This window comes from Myotis nattereri (assembly GCF_964212035.1).
Source record: "Myotis nattereri genome assembly, chromosome: 13".
NCBI lineage: Eukaryota > Metazoa > Chordata > Mammalia > Chiroptera > Vespertilionidae > Myotis > Myotis nattereri.
The window spans coordinates 40810469-40835121 of record NC_138088.1 but is presented as its reverse complement, the minus strand read 5'-3'; the positions used below and the strand labels follow the sequence as shown (position 1 = coordinate 40835121).

At 46.8% G+C, this 24653-nt stretch overlaps 2 protein-coding genes across 4 annotated transcripts in view; one reads left to right on the top strand and one right to left on the bottom strand.

Moving 5' to 3' along the window:
* Window positions 1–1242: 1242 nt before the first annotated feature.
* AVPI1 (arginine vasopressin induced 1) lies at window positions 1243–10069 on the top strand. Of its 3 annotated transcripts, none has more exons than XM_081104706.1 (3): window positions 1243–1574; window positions 8188–8484; window positions 9490–10069. In XM_081104706.1, the coding sequence occupies exons 2-3, from the start codon at window positions 8198–8200 to the stop codon at window positions 9647–9649; spliced, it is 447 nt and encodes a 148-aa protein (XP_080960832.1). In that variant the 5' UTR covers window positions 1243–1574; window positions 8188–8197; the 3' UTR covers window positions 9650–10069. The 3 variants fall into 3 exon arrangements, with proteins under 3 accessions (XP_080960832.1, XP_080960833.1, XP_080960831.1); XM_081104707.1 differs by having other exon boundaries at window positions 1534–1922; XM_081104705.1 differs by lacking the exon at window positions 1243–1574 and having other exon boundaries at window positions 6454–8484.
* Window positions 10070–11262: 1193 nt separating this feature from the next.
* Window positions 11263–24653, bottom strand: part of PI4K2A (phosphatidylinositol 4-kinase type 2 alpha) — a 36699-nt gene continuing 23308 nt past the window's right edge. The window contains exons 5-9 of the mRNA XM_081104704.1: window positions 19062–19123; window positions 16414–16513; window positions 15532–15665; window positions 14984–15043; window positions 11263–13648 (exon numbers count right to left, since the gene is read on the bottom strand). Of these exons, the coding sequence (XP_080960830.1) occupies window positions 13487–13648; window positions 14984–15043; window positions 15532–15665; window positions 16414–16513; window positions 19062–19123 (518 nt within the window). The 3' untranslated portion in view covers window positions 11263–13486. The remainder of the gene's footprint in view (window positions 13649–14983; window positions 15044–15531; window positions 15666–16413; window positions 16514–19061; window positions 19124–24653) is intronic.

Here is a 24653-nt window from a genome sequence, read left to right as displayed (position 1 = left end):
GTCGTGAGGATGAAATGAGCTAATGTTTGTAAAGTGCTGACTGGCATTATTTGCACATTTCAGTGCTATTAAATGTCTCTGAGATAAATACACATGCTATTCCCCTTGCAATGGTTCTCAACCTTCCTAATGCCGCGGCCCTTCAATACAGTTCCTCACGTTGTGGTAACCCCCAACCATAAAATTATTTTCGTTGCTACTTCATAACTGTAATGTTGCTACTGTTATGAATCGTCATGTAAACATCTGATATGCAGGATGTATTTTCATTGTTACAAATTGAACATAATTAAAGCCTAGTGATTAATCACAAAAACAATATGTAATTATATATGTGTTTTCCGATGGTCTTAGGCGACCCCTGTGAAAGGGTCGTTCGACCCCCAAAGGGGTCGCAACCCACAGGTTGAGAACCGCTGCCTTAGAGGCTCTTCAGAAGAAGAAACGGAAATTTCACTGCCTGCCTCTGCCTTCTGCTTCCTCACCGCGCTCCCTTGCTAGCCTTACTCCAGGCCTCATTTCAAGTCGGAAATTCCTTAGTCAAGCTGCCTGCTGACCTTAGCACATGCTATTCTCTCTTCCTTAAAAACTTTTCCCAGTCCCTCTTCATGTGACCAACTTCATATCTCAACTTACATGTTACTTCTGCCTTGCAGGACCTCCCAAAGAGAGCTTAGGTTCCTCCATTTCACCCTCTCATTCCCACAATTTTATCACAATTGTAATAACAACAAAATGGTTTAGGATTTTTAATACCTGCCTTTCTTAACTAAACTGTAAATTACCCCAGGAGAGGGGCTTATAGGTGTGTCTAGTTCACTGCCTATCAAGAAACTCGGGCAGGGCGGACCCTTGTGGACCACGGTCGAATGAATAAAACCTTTTAAAATACTGTCTTTTTTTGGTAACTGGCCCAAGTTTGCACAGCCAATCCAAGAGTCGTATCAAGACATTTTGGCTTTGAAGCCCACGGTCTGACCACCGCACTTACTGTCCATTCCTGTCCCTCAAAGCTGGAACCAGAACGTAAGTACCGGGGAGGCGAGCATAGGAGCTGCAGGTCTATGCTGAGGGCCGCACGCTGCAAGGAACAGGCGCCGTGCACACAGGCCTTGGGCCCAGGGGAGGGGGCACCTATCACGTGTACACTGCAGGGCCCGCCGCTGCCGCAACCCGGGGCAGGAATGCGGCCCCGCCCCGGTCCCGAGCCAGCAAAACCGCGTTCTCCCGGGGACTGACGTCAATGAAAGCGGGGCACCTCCCAGCGAGACGCAAGGGAGGCCGGGGGGCCAAGGGAAGGGGCCTGGGCGGTGCGTGCCGCCCCTCGCTGTTGCTCTGTCTCTGATTGGACCCGGGAATCTTCGCACTTAGGTTTCGAGGCCGGCGGAGGGAAGGGGGAGGAGCCAGAACACGCCCCTCACCCCTCTGTGGCTGCTGATTGGCCCGCGGAGTCGCCGCGTTCGGTTTTGGAAGGCTCGCTGTGGAGCTCCCCGCCAGGCTCGCCTGAGGATTGGCTGTTCCAGGGAGCGCCTTGGGCCGCGGTTGTGACCGAGGTGGCCGGCCACGGCAGGCAGGTACGTAGGTCTGCGACCCGGCTCTCGGTGGGAGCGGGCGGGAGGGCGAGCCGTGAGAACTGGGGTGCCGCCGGACCTGAACCCCAGGTACACCTAGGGCCCGTTGTGCGCAGCGCCACGTCTAAGTCGCGGGGACCGACCTGTGCTGGGGTTGTCGCCGTGTGATATCGGCCAGGATACCCCTCCCAAGCTCTTGTCCTGTTGGCGGGTGCCTCCTGGTCCTAGTGAGCACCTTCGCGGCCGAAGCCCGGAGCTGCGCCCGCCCTTTCGGAAGGCGGCAGGGGTTGGGGTCGGCGCATCTTCGCTTGCCCCATCCCGATTTGAGGTCTGTCGGCGCCGCCCTACTTGGTGAGTAATCACGCTAATTCCCCACGGGCCATGGAGTGCCGATGGCACCGAGGCTGGCTGGGGAGACCTGACTTTCGATCCCTCCGCCTTCCGAAACCGGTAGAAGCAGATAGCAGGCTCCGGGAGGGTTCAGTGCCTCCAGGGTCTTTCCTCTGAAGACCTTGGCACGCTCTGGTGGGAACAAAAATAACTAGATGAGCGCGAGCGCCGGGGTCAGACCTCTTGGGTTCATATCCTGCTTAGCACGTACTACCTGTGACTTAACCTTCCTGAGCTTAGCTTTCTCATCTGTAAATGGGTGTAACGTAACCCCTCAGAAGGGTGTCATGAGGATTAAAGAGATTACCCTTCCAACAGTGCTGGTTTGGACTTGTCTTGGAGCAAGGTGCCTCACCAGCAGCGATGATTAAAAGTCCGCAGATAACTCCATTCTCCCTTCACCCTCTTCTCCCAAGAGTGAAGGCCCCTTTGAGGGAGTTTCATGATAGTGGGGATGACGAAAGTGGGTGATTAAAAAGCCCTTTCCTTTATACCATTCATTCATAACTACTGGGATGGGTACTTTCAGCATACTTTATCTCCCTTAGCCCCTTAAGGGTTATTTACTCTCACCATTTTGACAATGAACTAACTAGAGCAGGGGAAAACTGACTGAGGCTTGCCAAGGTCATCCAGATATCAGTGGCTCAGCCAGAATTCAGGTTCTTGAACTCTTGCAAAGTTATTCCTAGATCTAGTAGGAGTTTTTTCCAGGCCATATCTGAGACTTGGTCTGGGGAAGGGTCCAGTTCCTTTCTCAAACCTTTTGGGACGGAGATTTGGAGACCAACGTGTGTCCATCTCTCTCAGGCATGCCTCCCTGAGACTAGGCCCTTCCGTGTGGGGGGCCCACACGGCCGTTTGGACTGGGCCTCCCACTTGAGGAGCCACAGATTTTGGCTGCTGTCCAGTGGCATGTCTGTCCAAGGAAGCAGGCCTGGGCCACAGTGTTGACTTGGGCCTTGGGCCAGAGCCTCTAGTTCTTTTTCTAAGAGACCCTTGGCCTCCGATTGCAGATTATTACCACCAACAGGGTTATCTGGAGGGGGGAGCAGGTGGGGAGCCAGTTGCTGCCTAATTCACACAACTGTGTTCTGCCTCTCATGGTTATTTTCCACGACCCTGAGACCACGATAAGCATAGATAGGTGTCTAAACTGAGCTTCATACATTACAAAGACTGCTCACTTGTGCATCATATTTATAAATTGCAAATCATTACATGGTGAGTCGCTTTTTAAATATATTTCTTTGTTAGATCTCTATAGTTCCTTTATTGCCTGTTTCAAAACAAATTGAACTTTGTCATGTTCAACATTTGGTATTTACTTGGGGGTTCATTTTTAACCTAGTTTGTGTCAAATTGAAGTATTTTGCAATTAGTCTTTACTCATTTGCTCACAGATCCATGCTTATCTTTTTTATGTCAGCTCTGAAAGATTCATTTGTAATTTTTTAATAGCCCTGTGGTTTCATTTTCCAGATTAAAAAGTACCATTGTTCAAATATATACTGACTTTCCCGAAAGCAGGTCTTGTCCAGGAAATGAGGGGGAAAGTAACTATTGGACACATTGAATGAGACAGGAAGTTTCTTCTGATAACAAAAGTGCTGTGATTCAGTTTTCCCCAAGTTTATGGTCTAATCCTACTTGATATCCACCAATTTTTATTCTCAGCCTCACTCTGCTGTCTGAATCTCAGGGTGAGAGGCAGAGCCAAAAGTGAGGGTCCTCAAAATCTGGATGTCCCCCCGCCCCCATCCCGCCCTTCACAGGTTCATAGAAGGTATGGTGAGGCTAGAGGTCCAGGCTCTCCCAGATGGTTTCTCATTGGTGCATTTGTAACTCACTGTAACTGGGCAGCTGGAGGGAGGGCCTTGGAGCCCTGGCAGAGGTGGCTGGTACTATCTGGGAAGTCAGGCGCCAAGCCATTTCCTCCCTGAGGCAGCTGCTGCTATTTGATCCTGTTGCCAGTCTCTCAAGAAGAGGGTGAGATTGTCTGAGTTTGTGAGGGGACATGCCCCAGAAGTCTGCCCCAGGCTTGGCTATAGCAGCCTAGGTCATTAGAGTGCTTTAGAGCAGTGAGTTCTGTCTTCTACCAGACCCTAACGCAGGGGTGGGCAAACTTTTTGACTCGAGGGTCACAATGGGTTCTTAAACTGGACCGGAGGGCCGGAACAAAAGCATGGAGGGAGTGTTTGTGTGAACTAATATAAATTCAAAGTAAACATCATTACATGAAAGGGTACGGTCTTTTTTTTTTTTTTTTTAGTTTTATTCATTTCAAATGGGCCGGATCCGGCCGGCGGGCCGTAGTTTGCCCACGGCTGCCCTAACCCCACAGCCCACAGCAGCAAAACAGTGTCTGACCTCCAGGAAAGATTGAGAAGAAGGGGAGCTACTGGTTGGGGAGTCTTCTGATACCTAATTAGCCAGACCTGTCCACACATGTTGCTCATAGGCCCTGGCAGGCAAGCAAACCATCTCTTCTTTGTTCAGATCTAGACTCTCAACACTGGCACAGGCCTTCAGAGACCATCAGCATCAACCCGTTCTCACAGATGAAAGAGGGAAGCAGGCCCACAGAATCCCTGAGGCCTCTCAGCCACTGAGTGGCAGAACTGGGGCTCAGACCAGTCCTCTGGGCTGGGTTATAGTTCCAGATTTCTTCTGTGGAAGCTAGGGTTCTTCCTCTTCAGAGTGCCATGAGTTCAAAGCTGAGGCAGCCTGTCACCCAGGGAACGGCCCTGATGTTATTGAAAAGATCAAAATAAATTCCACACCCCACCCCTGCCTCCAACGTGGGATATTCAGTGTTCTTTCCCTGCTACTGGTGGGGTTTCCCCTTTGTGAATTAGCACTCCTCACAGACTAATGGGAAGAAATGTGCTTTGAGCTGCTTGGCTGTGAAGACACCTCCATTGCTTAAAAGCTTGGGCTGCAGTTAGAGTAGGCTCTGGCCTTGGCTGAGTCCCTGATTTTTTATATCTGTGTCTCAGCTTCCCGTTGCTTCTCTGTGAACTGGGGTGAGGCTAACAGTGCCTGGTCCCTAGAATTGTTTTAAGGATGAAATAATATTATGCGTATTGCCTGATACAGAATAAATGCTCCATAGTTAGCTTGACTTCTCTTTACCAGCCTGTGTTACTTGGTGACTGTTTCCTGATCACAGTATACAGCATTTATATCATCTATCTCTGGGAGTTTAATTCCCACATATATTTACTGGATTCCCATAATAGTGCTTAAGCAGAGGCAGGTTTTAAGATTATTTTCCAGAAAACAAGTACAATTTTTATGAATTTATTTGAAAGTCTTTTGCAGGTTTATTTTCATTATTAAATCTTTTTAAAAATATTTTTTATTGATTTCAGAAAGGGAGAGAGAGATAGAGACATCGATGATGAGAGAGAATCATTGATTGGCTGCCTCCTGCAAGCCCCCCATGGGGGATCAAGCCCGCAACCTGGGCATGTGCCCTTGACTGGAATTGAACCTGGGACCCTTCAGTCCACTTAGCCAAACCAACTAGGGCTCATTATTAAATCTTTTGAAAAAAGAGAGTGGGGACTGGCTGGTGTGGTTCAGTGGTTGAGTGTTGACCTATGAATCAGGAGGTCATCGTTTGATTCCTTGTCAGGGCATAGCAAGCTTGATCCCCAGCATGGGGTTTGTAGGAGGCAACTGATGATGTTTCTATCTCTCTCTCCCTCTCCCCTCCTCTCTGAAATTAATAAATATATATATATATATATTTTAAATATATTTTATTGATTTTTTAAAGAGAGGAAGGGAGAGGGATAGAGAGCTAGAAACATCGATGAGAGAGAAGCATCGATCAGCTACCTCCTGCACACCCTTACTGGGGATGTGCCTGCAACCAAGGTACATGCCCTTGACTGGAATCGAACCTGGGACTCCCCAGTCCGCAGGCCGACGCTCTATCCACTGAGCCAAACCGGTCAGGGCAATAAAAATATATATTTTGGCTCAGTGGATAGAGCGTCGGCCTGCGGACTGAAGGGTCCCGGGTTCGATTCCAGTCAAGGGCATGTACCTTGGTTGCAGGCACATCCCCAGTAAGGGGTGTGCAGGAGGTAGCTGATCGATGCTTCTCTCTCATCGATGTTTCTAGCTCTCTATCCCTCTCCCTTCCTCTCTTTAAAAAAATCAATAAAATATATTAAATATATATATATTAAAAGAGTAGGTTCTTATGATAGAAGGCCTAGAAACTAGGACAGTGGAGTGTAAAAATTACTGGAATCAGGAGGTGGCTATTGAGGTGAGGATGAGGGAAGGCCAGGGTAAGGAAGGGACAGTCATTATCTGGGAAGTCTGAATGGGATGAAGACATGGCTCAAATTCTCTGGAGAACAAAAGGCAGATGAGAGTAAGGATTATTTTTGCAAGTGAGCTGAGGATAGGAAACCAGTAGTGCTTTTATTTATGATTCGATTGTTTGCTTTTTTTTTTTTTTTTTTTACAGTGAGCATGTACATTTTATCTACCTCCTTTTCAAGCTGGTTGCTGGTTGACAGCTATGTCTGTAGTTAGCTGTGGAATGAGGTCTGATTTAGTAACCAGGCCTTCCCCATTGGGCCCAGGGCTGTGAGGGGCAGAGGGAACAAGGCAGGCTCTTAGCTGGCTCAGGCTAGACTGCTTGGAGGAAAGGACTCTTACCACATCACTCTCCTGACCCAACACAAAAGTCAAGGAAGCCAAAAAGAGGGGCATTTGCATTTATTTAGCTCTTATTGGGTACCTGGTACCATACTAGACTCATTTACACCAATCCTGAGAAGTGGTTTTGGCTCCATTTGACAGTTAAGCAAACAGGCTCAGAGAAGTTGATTAACTTGCGTAAGGTCACAGCTAAGCAAGTGGCAGAGTTGGGATTCAAACCCAGTTCTGCATAATGCCAAAGTCTTTGGTCTTCCTTGTCTCTTGTTTTCTAATGCCATGGATTTTTCAGGTTGTACCAAAAACAAGGATAAGGTGGGTGAGCTTCTTATGCCTTTATTTATTCAATGTGAACTATCTAGAACTGAGGAAGGTGATTTAATTTTCATTTCCTGGATATGGTGGGAGGACATTGACATGAGTGTAACTTTTATCGATTTTCTTGTAAGTTTCAGCCTCTGCCCTGACAGAGTATTCAACCCTGTAATGTCTTCTCCTGCCCCTTTCTCTCAGTGGTCCTTTGGACGGTAGATCTGATTGGTCTATTTCATTCTGTTTGCTAAATTATATAGGGTGGGGCAAAAGTAGGTTTACAGTTGTGAGTACGAGAAACAGAGTTTATCCTTGTGTTATTAATTATTGTATTATTTTCCATATGAACAGCTGTAAGCCTACCTTTGCCTCACCCTGTATGGACTTGGTTCATCCCGAGAGTCTTGAAGATAGGAGATGGGATAACTCTTGTCAATTTTATGGATGGAAAAGCAGAATAGAACATTGAGCACTGTTCTTACTGCTTTGTGTGCCTTCATTCGGTCCTCACAGCAACCTAAGAAGTAGGTATTAGTTAGCACAGCTGATACATTTACACAGGAAGGAGCTGTGAGTGGAGGTCACCAGCCAGGAAGTGGTGGAGGCAGCCAGAAGTGGGAATCCAACCCAGGCAACCCAGCTCCACAGCCCCCTATTTCTGTACTGTAGAGCCTGGGCCTCGCCATCAGAAATCTGCATTCTCTTTCTCAGTTTCCTCGCCTGTGAAGTGAGGGGTGAAAGTACCCACCTCATGGGGCTGCTGTGTTCACATGTCGGTGACGCCAGGTGACTGTGGCTCTCACAGTGGTGTCTCACACACTGACTCACCACACTTCAGCTGCTGCTGCTGCTGGTGTTATTAGGACCTGGGTATCCTGGGGTCTACCTGGACTTTAGAGCCAGACAGACCTGGTTCTCCTGGCTCTGCACCTACATAGGGCTTTGTGACTGTGGGGAAGTCATTTAACCTCTGAGTCACACTCCTTCATCTGTAAAGTGGGGATAAACAACTCTTACTTCAGAGGTGTCTCTGACTCTTAACATAGCACTTTATAATAAAGTTTGGCTGTCATTATTAACAGTATTTGCCCTGGGAAATCAAAGTGATTTTAAGACTCACCTTACCTTGGCTCCTGAAGAACAGAAACACCGGAAGTCCTTGCATTAGTCAGGAGCCCCAGGTTTGGGAAGGGCCTGCTGAGCTGCTGACCTCCATGCTTTCCTTCCTCAGAGCACCCAGGATGGGCACCCCAGCCTCTGTGGTGAGCGAGCCGCTCCCTTGGCAGGCCCCCACGGAGGCCCGGGGCCGCAAGCAGGCCTCGGCCAACATCTTCCAGGATGCGGAGCTGCTGCAGATCCAGAGTCTGTTTCAGCGCAGCGGGGACCAGCTGGCGGAGGAACGGGCACAGATCATCTGGGAGTGTGCAGGGGACCACCGTGTGGCGGAGGCCTTGAGGAGGCTGCGCAGAAAGAGGCCTCCGAGGCAGAAATCCCTGGGCCACTCGCTACATCACTGCAGCCGGCTCAGGTAGGTTCCTGGGAGTGAGGGCTGAGGGAGGGAGAACACTAATGATGCTCGTTCACCATTTCCTGGCTGTGAGGCCTGGAGCCACTGGCCCAGCCTCATGCAAAGTGCCTACCACTGGGGCTGTGGTAAGGTCTACACAGTGCCTACCACATGGTTGGCACTTAAAAGGTTGCTGTTACTATTGGAGTCATATATGACCATGTGAATTCCCATGGGAAGGGGTGCCAGGATCCTATCAGTGCCACCTTATTTCACAGTGATTGTTAACCATATAGGAGGGACTAGTGTTTGGAAGGGGGAAAAAATACAATTTATCTATTAAAGAACAGGTAACATTCAAAAGTCAGCCTGATGAATAATCTTGGCTCTGGAATTAGAGAATATAACATAGGAAAGTACTCTAGAGGTAACAAAGGTTAACAGTTGTTGAGAAACTTTATCCCAAACTTTCCCTAGTCATCCAGCTCTTTGCTTAGATCACTGCCAGCCAGGAACAGGGGTCCTCACCTTCTCCCCACCACCACCACCCCCCCGCCCCGATCGAGCTGAACCACATGGCCTAACCAACTGCTATGGGCACACTCTGGGCTCCATTCCTCCACCGTCTTCTGTGGAGCCCACAGTCAGAACATTAGACCTGAACAGGCCTTCTGAGATCATCAGGTCCATATCAACTCCAACTGATTAGTAATCACTACTTAATACACCTTAGTAAGGATACTTGGTTCCTCCAGTCTCATATGACTGATTAACAGTATCTGTCTTGAGTACAGGATGAGGAAGTTGGAGAAACGTTGAATGCTGCACACCCTGATCTAGTCCTACTCTCTATAGAAATCTGAAAGTTTTGCCTCGTCATGTAACTCTCATCAGGCAGAGACGAGACCAGAGCCCTGGTCTCATTTTGTCCCAGTGTGTTTTATTAGTTCACATGACCAAAATCTCTTTAGTCCTCATTCTGTCCTTCCTATTGATGTTGGCCTATCCCACACTTGTTCCCTGCAGAATCCCAGAGCCTCGCGATCCACTGGCTGACCCACAGAGCAGTGCCACAGAGATGGCTTCCAGCGATCAGTATCTGAACACTAGGAGGACAAGTGCCAGGATCCGCCGGAATTGGAGGAAGTCAGGCCCCACAAGCTACCTCCATCAGATCAGACACTGATCCAGGGAACGGGCTGGGAATGGCACTATCTTCCCCAGGAATCATAGGGACTTTGGCCCAAGGGCCCGGGAAGGTGGAGGAGGAAGAGACTGGAGGCAGACAGCCCCACGTGCTGCTGCTGTTCCATTCGGAAGAGGATGGAGATAGCCACTGAGCTCTAAGTGTGGGACCCACTCCTCACCAGGAGCAGCAACAGTGACTGTTCTTGCCTTGACCCTTCCCCACCTAACACTACACTTGGGCTGCATGACATTCCCCTGGGAGTTAAGCAACAGGCACTCAGACCAAGCATCTCACCACTCCTGCTACTAACCCTCCTGTATTATGACCCATGGTCCAGCAGCCTATCCTGTACCCCTGTCCCTGTCAGGCCACACAAGTAAACTGTGGTTTAAGTGGCAAAATAAAAACATTTGCACCAAGAACTGTGTGTGTCTTGATACTCCGGAGCTGGGGGTGTGGGGTTGGGCTCATTGCAGGGAAGGTTGTGTGTTCCCAGGAAGAAGACAATAGGGCTGGCCTCCTTTGCTTTCTCACCACCATCCGTAGAGCCCCCGTGCCAAGCTTCCTTTTCCAGAGGCTGTCAGATGGGGAGATGGAAGCAGCTCTGTGGGCAGTCCTGAGCCACAGGAGAGGACAGGGTTTTTGGCCCCTGGCCAGCTCTAGAGAGAAAGCTATTACAGTCAGCTCTACAGAGTGGGCAGTGAGCCTGCAGTCGCAGTAATGGGTGCCAGTTCCTCAGCTGGCTTCTTCAACCCCATGGGCCAACCATCCTGAGATGGGTCAACAGCTGAACCAATCATTCTAGAGCTCCTCCATTTTCCAAGGTTCGCATAGCCTGAAAACCCCTAAGGTGATCCTCAAAAGAAGTATGCCACGTCATTCCCATTCAGCTCCTCACTCACCCATCCTATCTGTGGTTCTCAGCTTGTGGGTCGCGACCCCTTTGGCGGTCGAACGACCCTTTCACAGGGGTCGCCTAAGACCATCCTGCATATCAGATATTTACATTATGATTCATAACAGTGGCAACATTACAGTTATGAAGTAGCAACGAAAATAATTTTATGGTTGGGTCACAACATGAGGAACTGTATTTAAAGGGCCAGAAGGTTGAGAACCTGTGCTAGATTATCCATCACTTTGAAGAAGACAGGGCTCAAAGTGCTCCAAGCACATGCAGAGCAGGGCTACCCTCTCGCAGCCAAGAAGAGAAGCCGGTCCATATTCCTTCCAAACCTTTGTGACTAGATGAGCTGGGAACTTTTTAATTTGCAGAAGTAGTCAGTGCAAATACTGTACATCCCTCATAGGGGAATATCCCATAACAAAACATTAATATTTCTGCAACGAATATTCACACTTAGGGATTCATCATGGTTACAAATAGCTTCCATGTAGATTCAGGTCAGTTTTGGTGTCAAATTTAAGTTATGAAAAATTTTTGGTTTTCAGAGCACTGAGACTGGAAGTGAGGGTCTGGATTTCCCCCACTGGAGGGAAATAGACTCAGGAGCCATGTCTTAGCAACTCACGGAAACTCGGGGTTCTCTGTACTTAAAATTTCATTCTACATTGTCTTCCTTCCACCAAAGAAAACTAGACAAAAAAGGTCAGAATTGGACTTGTTATTCATACATTTGCATTGATTTAAATACATTACATACAATTCTACAGTGCATTAGAACAGTAAGAGGCAGGAGGACTACAGCCCAGCCTCTACTCCCTGACACTGGGGGACAGGGCCTATGGCTGGCAGAGGGCTGGGCCATTCCATGAGTGCCACCCAGAAGCCTGCCCTGGCACTCTGGACCCCTGGCTCTCGCAAAGTCCACATTCAAGGCAACCTGAGTACAGGTTTCAAAGAGAGCAGAGAGGCCAGGAAAGGATGCCCCTCCCACTCTCTCACCTGCCAGGACTGGGACCAGGCCCCTCTTACATTAGACCCAGTTTCCTTCCCACAGAGCTGGTCTGGATGAGGGCAATGTGCAGATCTGCTTGGTTGAGGAGAGCAAGTAGGTTCCTCATTAGAATCCTCAGGCTCTCTTGATGCCCACCTTTACCACACATTTATACAAAGACGTCTGTGGAGAGCTAAACACACCTGGGCCCCCTTCCAGCTTCTGGGAGCCCTACTACTCTCCTGAAGTCTGAGGGCAGACATTCTCAAAAACATGGTCCCCAAGGCTAGTGTCCAGGTTGGCTGACTGGGATTGTGAAGGGAGCTGTGCCTTTGTCCATGGGGCATGCACACCCAGCTCCCAGAGACTCTTCCCGTCAGCTGGATGGAAGCCCAAGATAAGCTGGCTCCAGGGGCTGGAATGGAAGGGCAGCCTAGCCCAGCTTATGAGAGAGCTGCACATCTCCCCTCTGTCTCCTGGATGGCAGGAGATGGGCAAGCAAAGGGCACAAGACCTAGTCCTCGCTCCCTTTCTTTGGTTGTTTTTCAAACCTTCAAGATAGTTTATTTCACGGCTGATTGACCAATCGCAGGGTTCCAGAAACTTGGGAGTCCAGTAGCATACAGCTGCTCCTGAGCTACAGATGGCACCCTCTTTTCTCCCTTGTGGGGGCCACTCTTTGCTTTGGTGTAGAAAGGGCTTGGGCACCTGGCAAGGGGATAGCTGAGGGGAGAGACATGGAAGCAGGAAGCGCACTGAGCTGGACTGGCACTGGGGAACAGTTTGAAGGCCTCTTTCCTTTGGGCCCGCTTTTCTTAAGAAGCCATGGAAAAATTGGCCTGGAACAAAGTGAGGGAGCAAAGCGCAGCTACCAATTAGCAGAACACCAGGCCTGTTACCTCAACCAAGCAGCAGCGGTAGCATACAGAGAACCTGATATCCCGTCCTCTTATGAGCTGAGACCCACTCCTGAATCCAAACTGAACCCCTTAGTCAGAATTGAGAAAAGAAACGTCTAAAATAATGGGAACAAATGAGAGGACTGGGAGTTTATCACCTATGGCTAGGGCCAAGGACTCAGGAAGCAAGACGGGGATAAGTTTGCCCATAGACCAATTACAGTTCCCAGCATACACTCAGGCTACATGGATCACTTGTACATGCCGGGAGTCCACGTCCTCCCTCCTGCCTTTACCTGAGTGATAGGCAGGTTGCAGGCCTGCACTTGAGAGGTTGGATCCCTAGCAGAGCAGAGAGCAGAGCTGATCTATAGGATCATATACAGAGCTGCTAGGAGGTCTAGAGCAAAAGTACCCCCGCCATGCAAATTGCATTTGGAGGCTTTTAGTCAGCCTACTGCACTGGTGGGAGGAGAAAGAGAAGACTTGGCAAAATCTCAAAGGAAAGGTACCGCTTCTGTCTGCCCCAGGAATGCGAGTAACCCAGCTGCCTTGGTCCATGAGAGTGAGGCATCTGAATGTCTGGGTCCATGCAAATCTAGGTCTGGATTCAAGGTTTCTGAATGAATCTGGGATTCTGCCTGGGTTTTGCTAATAATTTAAATTTTTGTTATTTGTTTGTTTCTGATGCAGAATATAATGAGGAATTGCAACAGCGCCCAGGTCTCACCAGGAAAGGGAATTTCCCAGCCTGCCCTCAGGAGGTGCTGGAAGGCAGATGCTCCTTCCTGGGCATCTGGCTCCTTCCATGGAGCTCCAGCTTTCCTCAGCACTCAGGGGAGCCCACCAGCACTCGCTGTTGCTCTGTTTGTGCTTCTCCCTGTGCTTGGGAAAGCCCTGAGGGGGATGGTGAGCAGAGAGGGAGGGCTCTCACGGGCACTGCTTTCTACTGGCTTCTCAGGCTTTTCCTGCAACCCGCTCCCCAAGTTTCCTCCTAGCCCAAGTCTCAGACAACGTACTCTTGTCTGCCTCTTGGGCTACCACCACGAAAAGAAGGGTTTCCGACTCTGAAAGCTCTGTGTGTAGGATTCGCTAGCAGACCGCTGGTGGGAACGAGCTGTTTCAACAATCACAGGTGGCATCTGGACCAGGTGCAGGGGACTCTTGTTGTCTTTCAAGGCCTGAGTCAGATTTAGGATCTGCAGTGGGAAAATGAGATAAATTAAGGAAAGGCATAGGCATCCAGGCGTGCCTCTAAAGGGAGACTGGCAGACAGAATGCTCCTACAAATCAATAAAAAAAAACACAACAACAACATGCTAATGGAAAACTGTACAAATAATCTATTTATAAGAGTAGGACTGTAAGTGGGCAATATATAGAAAATGGAAAGTTCTCTAGTCATTTTAAAAATGAAGATTACAAAAAATATCTCCTATATTTTGCCCTTCCAGTTGAAAAAGATACAGAAAAAGAAGGTGACTCAGAGTTGGGGAGGGTTCAGACACATGGCTGTAGGGCTGGATGGTGGGACAGTCTTTCAAAAAGGCCAGTGGACAATAGAAATTTAAACGTAAACAGGCCCTCTGACTCAGCACTTCCATTTTTAGGACTCAGAAAACAATTGTGGACATGCACAAAACAGTTTAAACCAATACAGTGCAGTATTGTTTATAAAGTGAAAATTATATAAATGCCCAAGACTATGGGATCAGTTAATAATTTAAGGGATAAGAAACAAACAATTTCCTGGCCGGTGTAGCTCAGTGGTTGAGTGTCGACCTATGAACCAGGTTACAGTTTGATTCCTGGTCAGGACATATGCCTGGGTTGCAGTCTTGGTCCCCAGTGTGGGGCGTGCAGGAGGCAGCCGATCCATGATTTTTTCTCATCATTGATGTTTATATCTCTCCTCTCCTTTTCTCTCTGAAATCAATAAAAATCTATTAAAAAAATAATGCCCTTGGGGATTCTTAGCTCTCTTTGAAGGTGAAGTGGAAAGAGAAGAAATAATGATAACAGAAATTATAACCAGAGCCAATATCTGAGTGCTTACCATGTGCCAGGCATAGTTTTTACTAAATATTTAATATGCATTATCTTGTGTAATCCTCTAGCCAACTCTGCAAAGTATTATTCCTGTTCATTTTATAAACAAGGAAGTAGAGGCTCTTGTCCAAAGCCATGTAAGCGGTAAAACAGACTAACTCTAGGCCTAGCTCTTAATCACCAAAGTATATGGTCTGCCTTGAGCAACTACTGGTGGACCAGGATCACTGGGTACATTTACCAATGAGCTATCCAGCAAGTAGCACAGAAGCAAGCACACAATAAGCACATCACTAACCACCTGGTACCCTGGGAGAGGTGGGAGACTGGGGAGGGCTACCTTTCTCTCATGTGTAAATGCAGAGTCACAAATATGTATGACAGACTGAAAAAGTACAAAATACAATCTTTACATATTTACTCAACATGAGCCTATAACCCTCCCAGAGAGATCACAGGGTTGACACCAGATGTCCCAGGCTCACCTGTCCCCGCATAACAGCAATCTGCTTATGGAACTGGCCCCTGTCGAAACCAGGATCTTTCTGCAAAAGAAGGGCAGAAGGAGGTGGAACCTGAATGAATTACTCAGAAGAACCCATTTTCCTACCCAATTGGAAACTTGCTAGTAAAGAAAACCTACAGCAAGGCTTGTGAGGTTTAGTGAAGTTAACTACCACCCCAAGAACTCCGTTTCACAGTTGGGGAAACAGAGAACAAGTAAATATTCTGTCCTGCATCTCATTAACTCTAAAGAACTCGAGGCTCCAGGGCTCCATTTGAAGATGAGAGCTCTGCAGATACACTGAAGCCACAGGACACACCCCGGTGTGGTTCATCACAGCTGCCAATTTTTTTCCTACTAATCCAAACTAGATCCTGCTATCCCTTGTGGGAATCTTGCTCTTCACTGGCTAACAGAAGTCAGAAGAGTGCTAGCCATGCTCTCTTGGCTTGTAGTAGGACCAATTAGAGAAACCTTTAAGAATTTCTTCTTCTATATGGTTATAAGGCTGACATTTCCAGGGCTAACCTTGAAGAGTTCATATAGGTCCTCCTCCAAGTCCTTGATGAAGTTAGGGTCAGATATCTTTGGAAGAATCAGATCTTTGATCTCCTGAGAGAATGGGACTTTTGCCTGGGGCAACCAGGCCCAATAAAAAGGATCTGAAAAGAAGAAAGATCAAAAACAAATTTGGTATTGAAAAAAAATCCCTTCCCATCTATGTCCTCCATCCACCCTCTTCCTTGATATACAACAGAAAAATTACAAGAGCTGTGAACCCTAAAGGTTACATAGTAGGTGAAAGAACTGGCATTCAAACCCAGGTCTGCCTAATCCCAGAGCCTGTGTTCCTTCCCAGGTATTACTAGTACATGACCTTCCAAGATGCAAGCCTGTGTAGAATCAATGACTTGCCTCTGAGACACTGAGATACTCCTGAAAAGACTAGTGCTGCAAAGGGGCTAATGACCCCCTACCTGTATCTCTTCCTCTTTCTAAAAGTTTCTCAGTTATAACAGGGCAGGAAGAGCTGGCTTCCAGGATGTAACAAGGAAGACAGAGCACTGAAAGCTTATATTTAAACACAAAGAGAATATATTTTTGCTTTTTTTTTGTTTCTTTAATAGAACACATTTTTAAAAAGATAGTTCTCAGAAAGAATGAGAAAATACACAGCAAAGAGAAAACAACTCTATGCTTCTAATGGGAATAATATAATAAAAATTATAATAGTAGCTTATATTATGGAGTCATTGCCATGTGCCAACCATTGCACTAAAGTGCATGAGCTGCATTATTTCATTAATTTTTAAGACAATCCTACAATATGTGTATTATCTACCTTGCACAGGCAAGAAACTGTGACCTAGGGAAAGATGAGCCCGGTCACACCGTAGTCTTGAGACTTACATGCCCTCCAGGAGTCAGGATGCTTCAGGGGGAAAGCCAGCCCATTGTCAATGGCAGCCACCTTGATAACAGGCTCCTTCACCACCACCCAGTCTGTGTCCTAAACAGCAAGGAAAGACTAAATACTGAGGGTCCCATGTGCCTCAGGCCCTTTAAAGTAGTAGCAAGGCATCCCCTCTCATCCTGCTCAGGCACCAATCCTTAGTCAACCTCTGAATTAGTTCCCACATTGTTTTCTGAACTTAGCACATTTATGACACCTCTGACTTGGCTTGTTCAAGGTTCTCAGAGTCCCTTTCTCACCTTAGAAAAGGTGCACTTCCCCAGGAGTTCCAACAGTCATTGGTAATAAAGGAAATGACAATAAGAAAAAATAACTATAAGCCAGTGATGGTGAACCTATGACACACGTGTCAGAGGTGACACGCGAACACATTTTTTTGGTTGATTTTTCTTTGTTAAATGGCATTTAAATATATAAAATAAGTATCAAAAATATAAGTCTTTGTTTTACTATGGTTGCAAATATCAAAAAATTTCTATATGTGACACGGCACCAGAGTTAAGTTAGGGTTTTTCAAAATGCTGACACGCCGAGCTCAGAGGTTCGCCATCACTGCTATAAGCCATTCCTCCTAGGGAAAGGCAATGAGATTCCTGAGGGTATGAAAACAAGAAAAACAAATGAATATTGGTTTGTTAAAGTCCTTCTGTGTGGACCTTGACTCAGATGCCACTTCACTGGTGACGACCATATTTTTCCAGTGAGATAACAGGACCATGGAAGATAACAGCTGCTCTTGCACAAGGGAGTCTGTTCCCTGCTTCAGTGATCCATAGAAAGGAAAAGGACAAGAGCTAAATGCAAAAAAAATGGGGCAGGCTACCTGTGACAGCTCATGTCAGACACTCTCATGACTATCTACTTGGCTCCATACTTCAGGCTCAGTACACCTGCATCAGAACCCCCTGGGATACCTTATTCAAAATATGAAATCCTGAGTTTTACCCAACATAATGGGAGAATCTGCACTATTTTTCATAAGTTCTTCAGGTAATTCTGATGCACAAAATTTGAGAACTATTAAGGAATTAAAAAAACTATGAGGATATGTTAATTAACCTTACTGTGGTAAATATTTCACAATATATACATACTAGAGACCCAGTGCACGGGCTCGTGCACTGGTGGGTCCCTTGGCCTGGCCTGTGTCTTCTCACAATCCGGGACCCCTCGGGGGATGTTGGAGAGCTGGTTTCAGCCCGATCCCCGCAGGCCAGGCCAAGGGACGCCACCAGCACGATCAGGCTGTGTCTGGTGGGAGGGCTCCAGGGCGTGTCTGGCCCATCTTGCCCAGTCCCAATTGGCTGAATCCCAGCAGCACGCTAACCTACCAGTCAGAGCATCTGCCCCGTGGTGGTCAGTGCGCATTATAGCAACTGGTCGAATGGTCAGACACTTAGCATATTAGGCTTTTATTATATAGGATATCAAATCATCATAGTCTACTGGCATGGCTCAGGGGTTGAATGACCACCTATGAACCAGGAGATCATAATTCGAATCCCAGACAGGGCATATGCCTGGGTTGTGGGCTCAATCCCCAGTGTGGGGTGTGCAGGAGGCAGCGATCAATGATTCTCTCTCATCATTGATGTTTCTATCTCTCTCTGCCTCTCCTTTCCTCTCTGAAATCAATGGAAAAAAAAAAATATATATATATATATATGTGTGTGTGTGTGTGTGTGTGTGTGTGTGTATATATATATATATATATATATATATATTTTAATCATCATATTGTATACCTTAAAATTACACAATGTTACCTGTTGCTAATCTCAATAAAGCTGGAAGGGAAAAACAAAACAAAACATGAGGAATAAAAACCAACCTCACTCTCTTCTTGTCCAGGTAGCCCTCACATTAATTTTTTTTAAACATGCAGCCTGAGCAGGATAGACAAATGTGGTGAACTAGGGAAAAAATGAGCGTAAAGGAAGCTATGCAACGCCCTAGCTGGTTTGGCTCAGTGGATAGAGTGTCAGCCTGCGGGCTGAAGGGTCCAGGGTTCGATTCCAGTCAAGGGCATGCCTGTGTTGAGGACTTGATCCCTAGTAGAGGGCATGCAGGAGGCAGCCAATCAATGATTCTCTCTCATCATTGATGTTTCTCTCTCTCTCTTTCTCTCTCTCTCCCCCTCTCTGAAATCTATATCTATCTATATATATATATGTATGTATATATGTTATAAGAAAGAAAGCTAAGCAGCTTTCTCTAAACCGATGCTTTTTGGAAGTGTGGTCTGTTGTGAAAAATGTGCTCTATGGTCACAAAAGTTTAGAAATCACTGGGCCAATCAAAATCAAACAGGTTCATTTAATGCACAACTTCTCAGACCTTCACTATGCTACTATGCAACATGAATCTCTAAGAAAGGCATAAAGTATGTCCCACATTTATGTGAACTTTTCTTCATTTTATTCCCATTAACATTATTTAGTAGCATATTCCTTAAAAAACAGATAGAGGAAAACTCTACCAAGCACTAACCTATCAATTTTAAATATATGTGCTACCCCCTAATTCTTTTGTATGCATATACTCCACTTCATCCTCTTCTTTAAGATGTAAATGAACCTCTTACCCGAGAGCCAGAACTATCCATTGGATAGTCATATTTAATCAGCCAGTTGTCATTGCCGCGATCTATCAACAGAAATATAAAGTTAGCAAAAAGAATTCCACAGAAAACAGGGGCAATTTTCATTTTCATGGTGGACTAGTTATTTTGGACACTTGGCCAATCACTCTACTGAGAACAACTACAAAGTAAAATATTTTAAAATCTCCTGAAGGCTTTGGAGATTTTAATAAAATCATCCTATCTAATAAAAGAGAAACATGGTAATTAGCGTACATCCACTACCCTTCCCATTGGCTAATCAGCGAGATATGCAAATTAACTGCCAGCCAAGATGGCGGCCGGCAGCCAGGCAGCTTGAAACTAACATGAGGCTTGCTTGCTTCAGTGACGGAGGACTGCAACGCTCCCCGCCTGCCTTGCCAGCCTCTGAGCCTGCAGTTTTAAACATTGTAACAAATATAGAAGCTAAACAAAACCCCAGAAACCAGCTTTCAGCGAGCTGGGATCTCAGAGCTGGAGTTGATACAGAGTTTCGATTATAGAACCTAAACAAACCAGATACCTGCTTTCAGGAGCGGAGGCCTAAGAGCTAGAGCCAGGCTAAAGCTGGCCCAGAATGAAAAAAGAAAAAAGAAAAAAAGGAGCAGTTGGGAGCTTCAGTCCCAGCCTGAAAACAGCCCTCAGCCCCTCACCCAGACTGGCCAGGCACCCCAGTGGGGACCCCCACCCTGAAGGGTGTGTGACCAGCTGCAAACAGCCATCATCCCCTCATCCAGGCTGGCCAGGCACCCCAGTGGGGACCCCCACCCTGATCCAGGACACCCTTCAGGGCAAACCAGCCAGCCCCCACCCATGCACCAGGCCTCTATCCTATATAGTAAAAGGGTAATATGCCTCCCAGCACTGGGATCAGCGGAGCCGAGAGGCCTCCCGGCACTGGGATCAGCGTGACAGGGGGCAGTGCCCAAACCCCCTGATTACCCTGCAGCTCTGTGTGTGACAGGGGGCAGTGCCACAACCTCCCTATCCGCCCTGCTCTGTTCGTGACAGGGGAAGGCGCCCCAAGCTCCTGATCAGCCCTGCTCTGTGCCTGATACAGGGGAGCTCCCCAACCCCCTGATCGCCCTGTGGCTCTGTGTGTGACAGGGTGCGGTGCCCGAACCCCCTGATCGGCCCTGCTCTGTGTGTGACAGGGTAGAGTCATAACCTCCCCATCGGCCCTGCCCTGAGTGTGAGAGTGGCGGCGCCCCAACCCCCTGATTGGCCGTGCTCTGTGGGTGATAGAGGGCGGCGCCCCAACCCCCCCCCTCCACGGGCCCTGCTCTGTGTGTGATGGGGTAGAGCCATAACCTCCCCATCGGCCCTGCCCTGGGTGTGACAGTGGCGGCGCCCCAACCCCCTGATCGGCCCTGCTCTGTGGGTGATAGAGGGCGGTGCCCCAACCCCCTGATCCGCCCTGCTCTGTGCGTGACGGGGGGCGGTGCCCCAACTCCCCTATCGGCCCTACTCTGTGAGTGACAGGGGGGAGCTCCTCAACCCCTGATGGGCCCTGCTCTGTGCGTGACCGGGGGGAGCTCCCCAACCCCCTGATCGACCCTGCTCTGTGCATGACTGGGTAAGGAGCCCCAACCCCCCTGATGGGCCCTGCTCTGTGCGTGACAGGGGGCAGCGCCCCAACCCCCTGATTGGCCCTCCTCTGTGTGTGACTGGGGATGGCGCCGCAACCTCCCCATCGACCCTGCCTTGAGTGTGACAGGGGGCAGTACCCCAACCCCCCAATCGGCCCTACCCTGAGCGTGACTGAGGGTGGCATCGCAACCTCCAATCCGCCCTGCTCTGTGCATGACAGGGGGCAGTGCCCCAACTCCCCAATCGGCCCTGCTCTGAGCCCGACCAGGGGCTGCACCTAGGGATTGGGCCTGCCCTCTGCCATGCAGGAGCAGGCCTAAGCCAGCAGGTCGTTATCTCCTGAGGGGTCCCAGACTGCGAGAGGGCACAGGCCAGGCTGAGGGACCCCCCTTCCGCCCCCGAGTGCACAAATTTTTGTGCACCGGGCCTCTAGTTAAGAGATAAAGTATCAAGATCTGGGAGAGAAAGGAAATCTAGAAAGGATGTCCAGCATTTGTGACTTCTTTTCCTACAGAGCACCTGCTGATTTGGGAAGAGGCTAAGAGGTGGGATGACTGGTTCATTTTTCTGCTTATTTGTGAATGTTCAAAAGTCTCCATAATCATTATTAATGACAATAGTATTGTCTTACAGTTTTATATAAATGTGTTTATATATGCATGTATACATATCCTATCCTATATAATAAAAGGCTAATATGCAAATCGACCGAACAGTGGAATGACGGGTTGCTATGATGGGTACTGACCACCAGGAGGCAGATGCTCAATGCAGGAACTGCCCCCTGGTGGTAACTGCGCTCCCACAGGGGGAGCTCCACTCAGCCAGAAGCCAGGCTCACAGCTGGCAAGTGCAGCAGCGGTGGCAGGAGCCTCTCCACCTCCGCTAAGGAGCAGCGAGCCCAGCGGTAAGGAGCAGCAAGCAGGCAGGCGGTAAGGAGCGAGGGGACCTGGACATCCCCCAAGGGGTCCTGGACTGCGAGAGGACGTGGGCCAGGCTGAGGGACACCTCCCTCCCAGTACACAAATTTCGTGTACCAGGCCTCTAGTACATATATAATTAAAACATATGACAATAAGAGTATAAAGTCTGGAGATGGATAAATGGAGCTAATGGGTTCTAAGATCTTTGCATTGTCCAAGAAAATAGTAAAAGTACCAATTAATAGTAGATTTGGAAAATCAAGGATTCACATGGTAACCACCAAAAGAAAAGACAAAGCATATACAACTTCTAAGCTAAAAGAGAGGAGAAATAAAATAATAATAAAAGAATTTAAAAGTAAGAAAGGAAAAGGAAAAATATAGCATAGAGAGAAAGAGAGATTAAAAGAAGATAAGTAGAAAAACATAGAAAGCAAGTAATATGATGGTAGATGAAAATCTTAACATATCTATACAGACATTATAAATTAACTAAATGCTTTGAAATTAAAATATAACAGTTGTCTCACTGGATAAATAAAATTGACCAACCTTTAGCTATAAAGATTAAGGCAGATAAAAAGAATATACAAATTACTAAAATCAGAAATTAAAATAGGGACATTACTACTGAGTCTACGGAAATAAAAAAAAAAGGATGAGACTACTGTGAGCAGTTTATGCTAACAAACTGAGTAACCTAGATCAGTGGTCGGCAAACCCATTAGTCAACAGAGCCAAATATCAACAGTACAACGATTGAAATTTCTTCTGAGAGCCAAATTTTTTAAACTTATACTATTTAGGTAGGTACACTGTTATTAACTTAATTAGGGTACTCCTAAGCTGGTCTTTGCTAAAAACGTCCTCAATCTGATTGAGGTACGTTCGCTGAGGTCGATCCCTTCCAACTCACCCATCCACACTCATCTTGTATACTTGTCTCGTCTATCTCCTTTCCGAAAACCGACTTCTGTACTTGGGCCACGAAGTTTCAATCACACTGTACGTGCGCGACCGCACAAGGTATTTTATGGAAGAGCCACACTCAAGGGGCCAAAGAGCCTCATGTGGCACGCGAGCCGCGGTTTGCCGACCACTGACCTAGATGAAATGAACAAAGTCCTAGGAACACAAAACCTACCAAAACTAAACCAAAAAGAAATAGAAAATCTGAGTGGACCTATTACTAGTAAGAAAATTGAATCACTAATCAAAAGTCTCTCAACAAATAATAGCCCTGGACCTGATGGCTTCACTGGTGAATTCTACCAAACATTTAAAGAACACCAATCCTCCTCAAACAATTCTGAAAAATTGAAGAGAAGGGTACACTCCATAACTCATTCTAGGTGGCCAGCATTACTTTTGTAATGTCAGACAAAGACACAACAAGAAAACTACAAACCAATATCCCTTATGAATATTTATTCAAAGATCCTCAACAGCCCTGGCTGGGTGTCTCAGTTGATAGTGTCATCTCGTACACCAGACAGTTGCGGGTTCAATTCCTGGTCAAGGCACATACCTAACATACCTAGGTTGTGGTTTGATCACCGGTCATGGTGTGTATGAAAGGCAACCAATCGATGTTTCTCTCTCACATCAATGTTTCCCTCTCTCACTCTTTTTCCCCCTTCCTCTCTCCCTAAAATCAATAAAAACATATCCTTGAGTGAGGATTAAAAAAAAAAAATCCTCAAAAAAATACTAGCAAACTGAATTCAGAGCATATTACCAGGATTATACACCATGACTAATATTTATTACTGGAATGTAAGGATGGTTCAACCAATGAAAATGGAACAATGTAAATATCACATTAACAGATTGATGATCTCAATTGCTACAGAAAAAGCATTAGACATTATTCAACATCCATTCAACATCCAAAAACACTCAACAAACTAGGAATAGAAGGAAACTCCCTCCATATAATAAAAGTTATATGTGAAAAACCCATAGCAAACATACTCAATGTGAAAGACCAAAAGCTTTCCCTCTAAGATTTAGAACAAAACACAGATGCTCACTCACATAACTTTCATTCAACATACTATTGGAAGACCAGAACAATTATGCAAGAAAAAGAAAAAGTCATCTAAATCAGAAAGGAAAAAGTAAAATTATCTGTTTGCATATGGTATAATCATGTATGTAGAAACCTTAAAGATTCCACAAAAACTGTTAAAATTGACAAATTCAGCAAAGTATCAGGATACAAAATCAACACATCAGCTGCATTTCTATACACTAACAGTGAAAATAATAATAATAATAACCCTCCATTTACAATAGCATCAAGAAGAAAAAAATACTTAGTGATTAACTTAACCAAAGAAGTTAATGAAAACTACAAAACACTGTCCTGGACAATGTGGCTCAGTGGTTGGAGCATCAGCCCATACACTGAAGGGTCGTGGGTTCAATTCTTAGTGAAGTGCATATACCTAGGTTGCAGGTTCAATCCCTGGCCCTGGTCAGGCACATGCAGGAGGCAACCAGTCAATGTGTCTCCCTCTCATGGATGTTTCTCTCTCTCCCTCTCCTCTCTTTCTCTCTCTTCTCTCTTTCTCTCTCTTCCTCTTCCAATCTCTCTGAAAATCAATGGGAAAAATACACTCTGGTAAGGATTAAAAAAAAAAACCCTACAAAACAATGCTGAAAGAAATTATAGAAGACATAGAAAGTGGAAAGATGTCCCATGTTCATAGACAGGAAAAAAATATTATTAAGATGTCACTAATACCTGAAACAATCTATAGCTTGAATGCAATTCCTATCAAAACCCCAACACTTGCCCTGACCAGTTCGGCTCAGTGGATAGAACATCGGCCTGTGGACTCAAGGGTCCCGGGTTCGATTCTGGTCAAGGGCATGTACCTCGGTTGCGGGCACATCCCCAGTAGGGGATGTGCAGGAGGCAGCTCATCAATGTTTCTAACTCTCTATCCCTCTCCCTTCCTCTCTGTAAAAAATCAATAAAATATATATATTTTTAAAAACCCAACACTTTTCTTTGCAGAATAGAAAAACCCAT

Excerpts from the sequence above, each read along its gene's own strand:
- AVPI1 (XM_081104705.1), top strand. The coding sequence starts at position 8,171 with ATGCTTTCCTTCCTCAGAGCACCCAGGATGGGCACCCCAGCCTCTGTG. Across the intron at positions 8,485-9,489 it reads CATCACTGCAGCCGGCTCAG|AATCCCAGAGCCTCGCGATC; the intron begins GTAGGTTCCTGG and ends TGTTCCCTGCAG.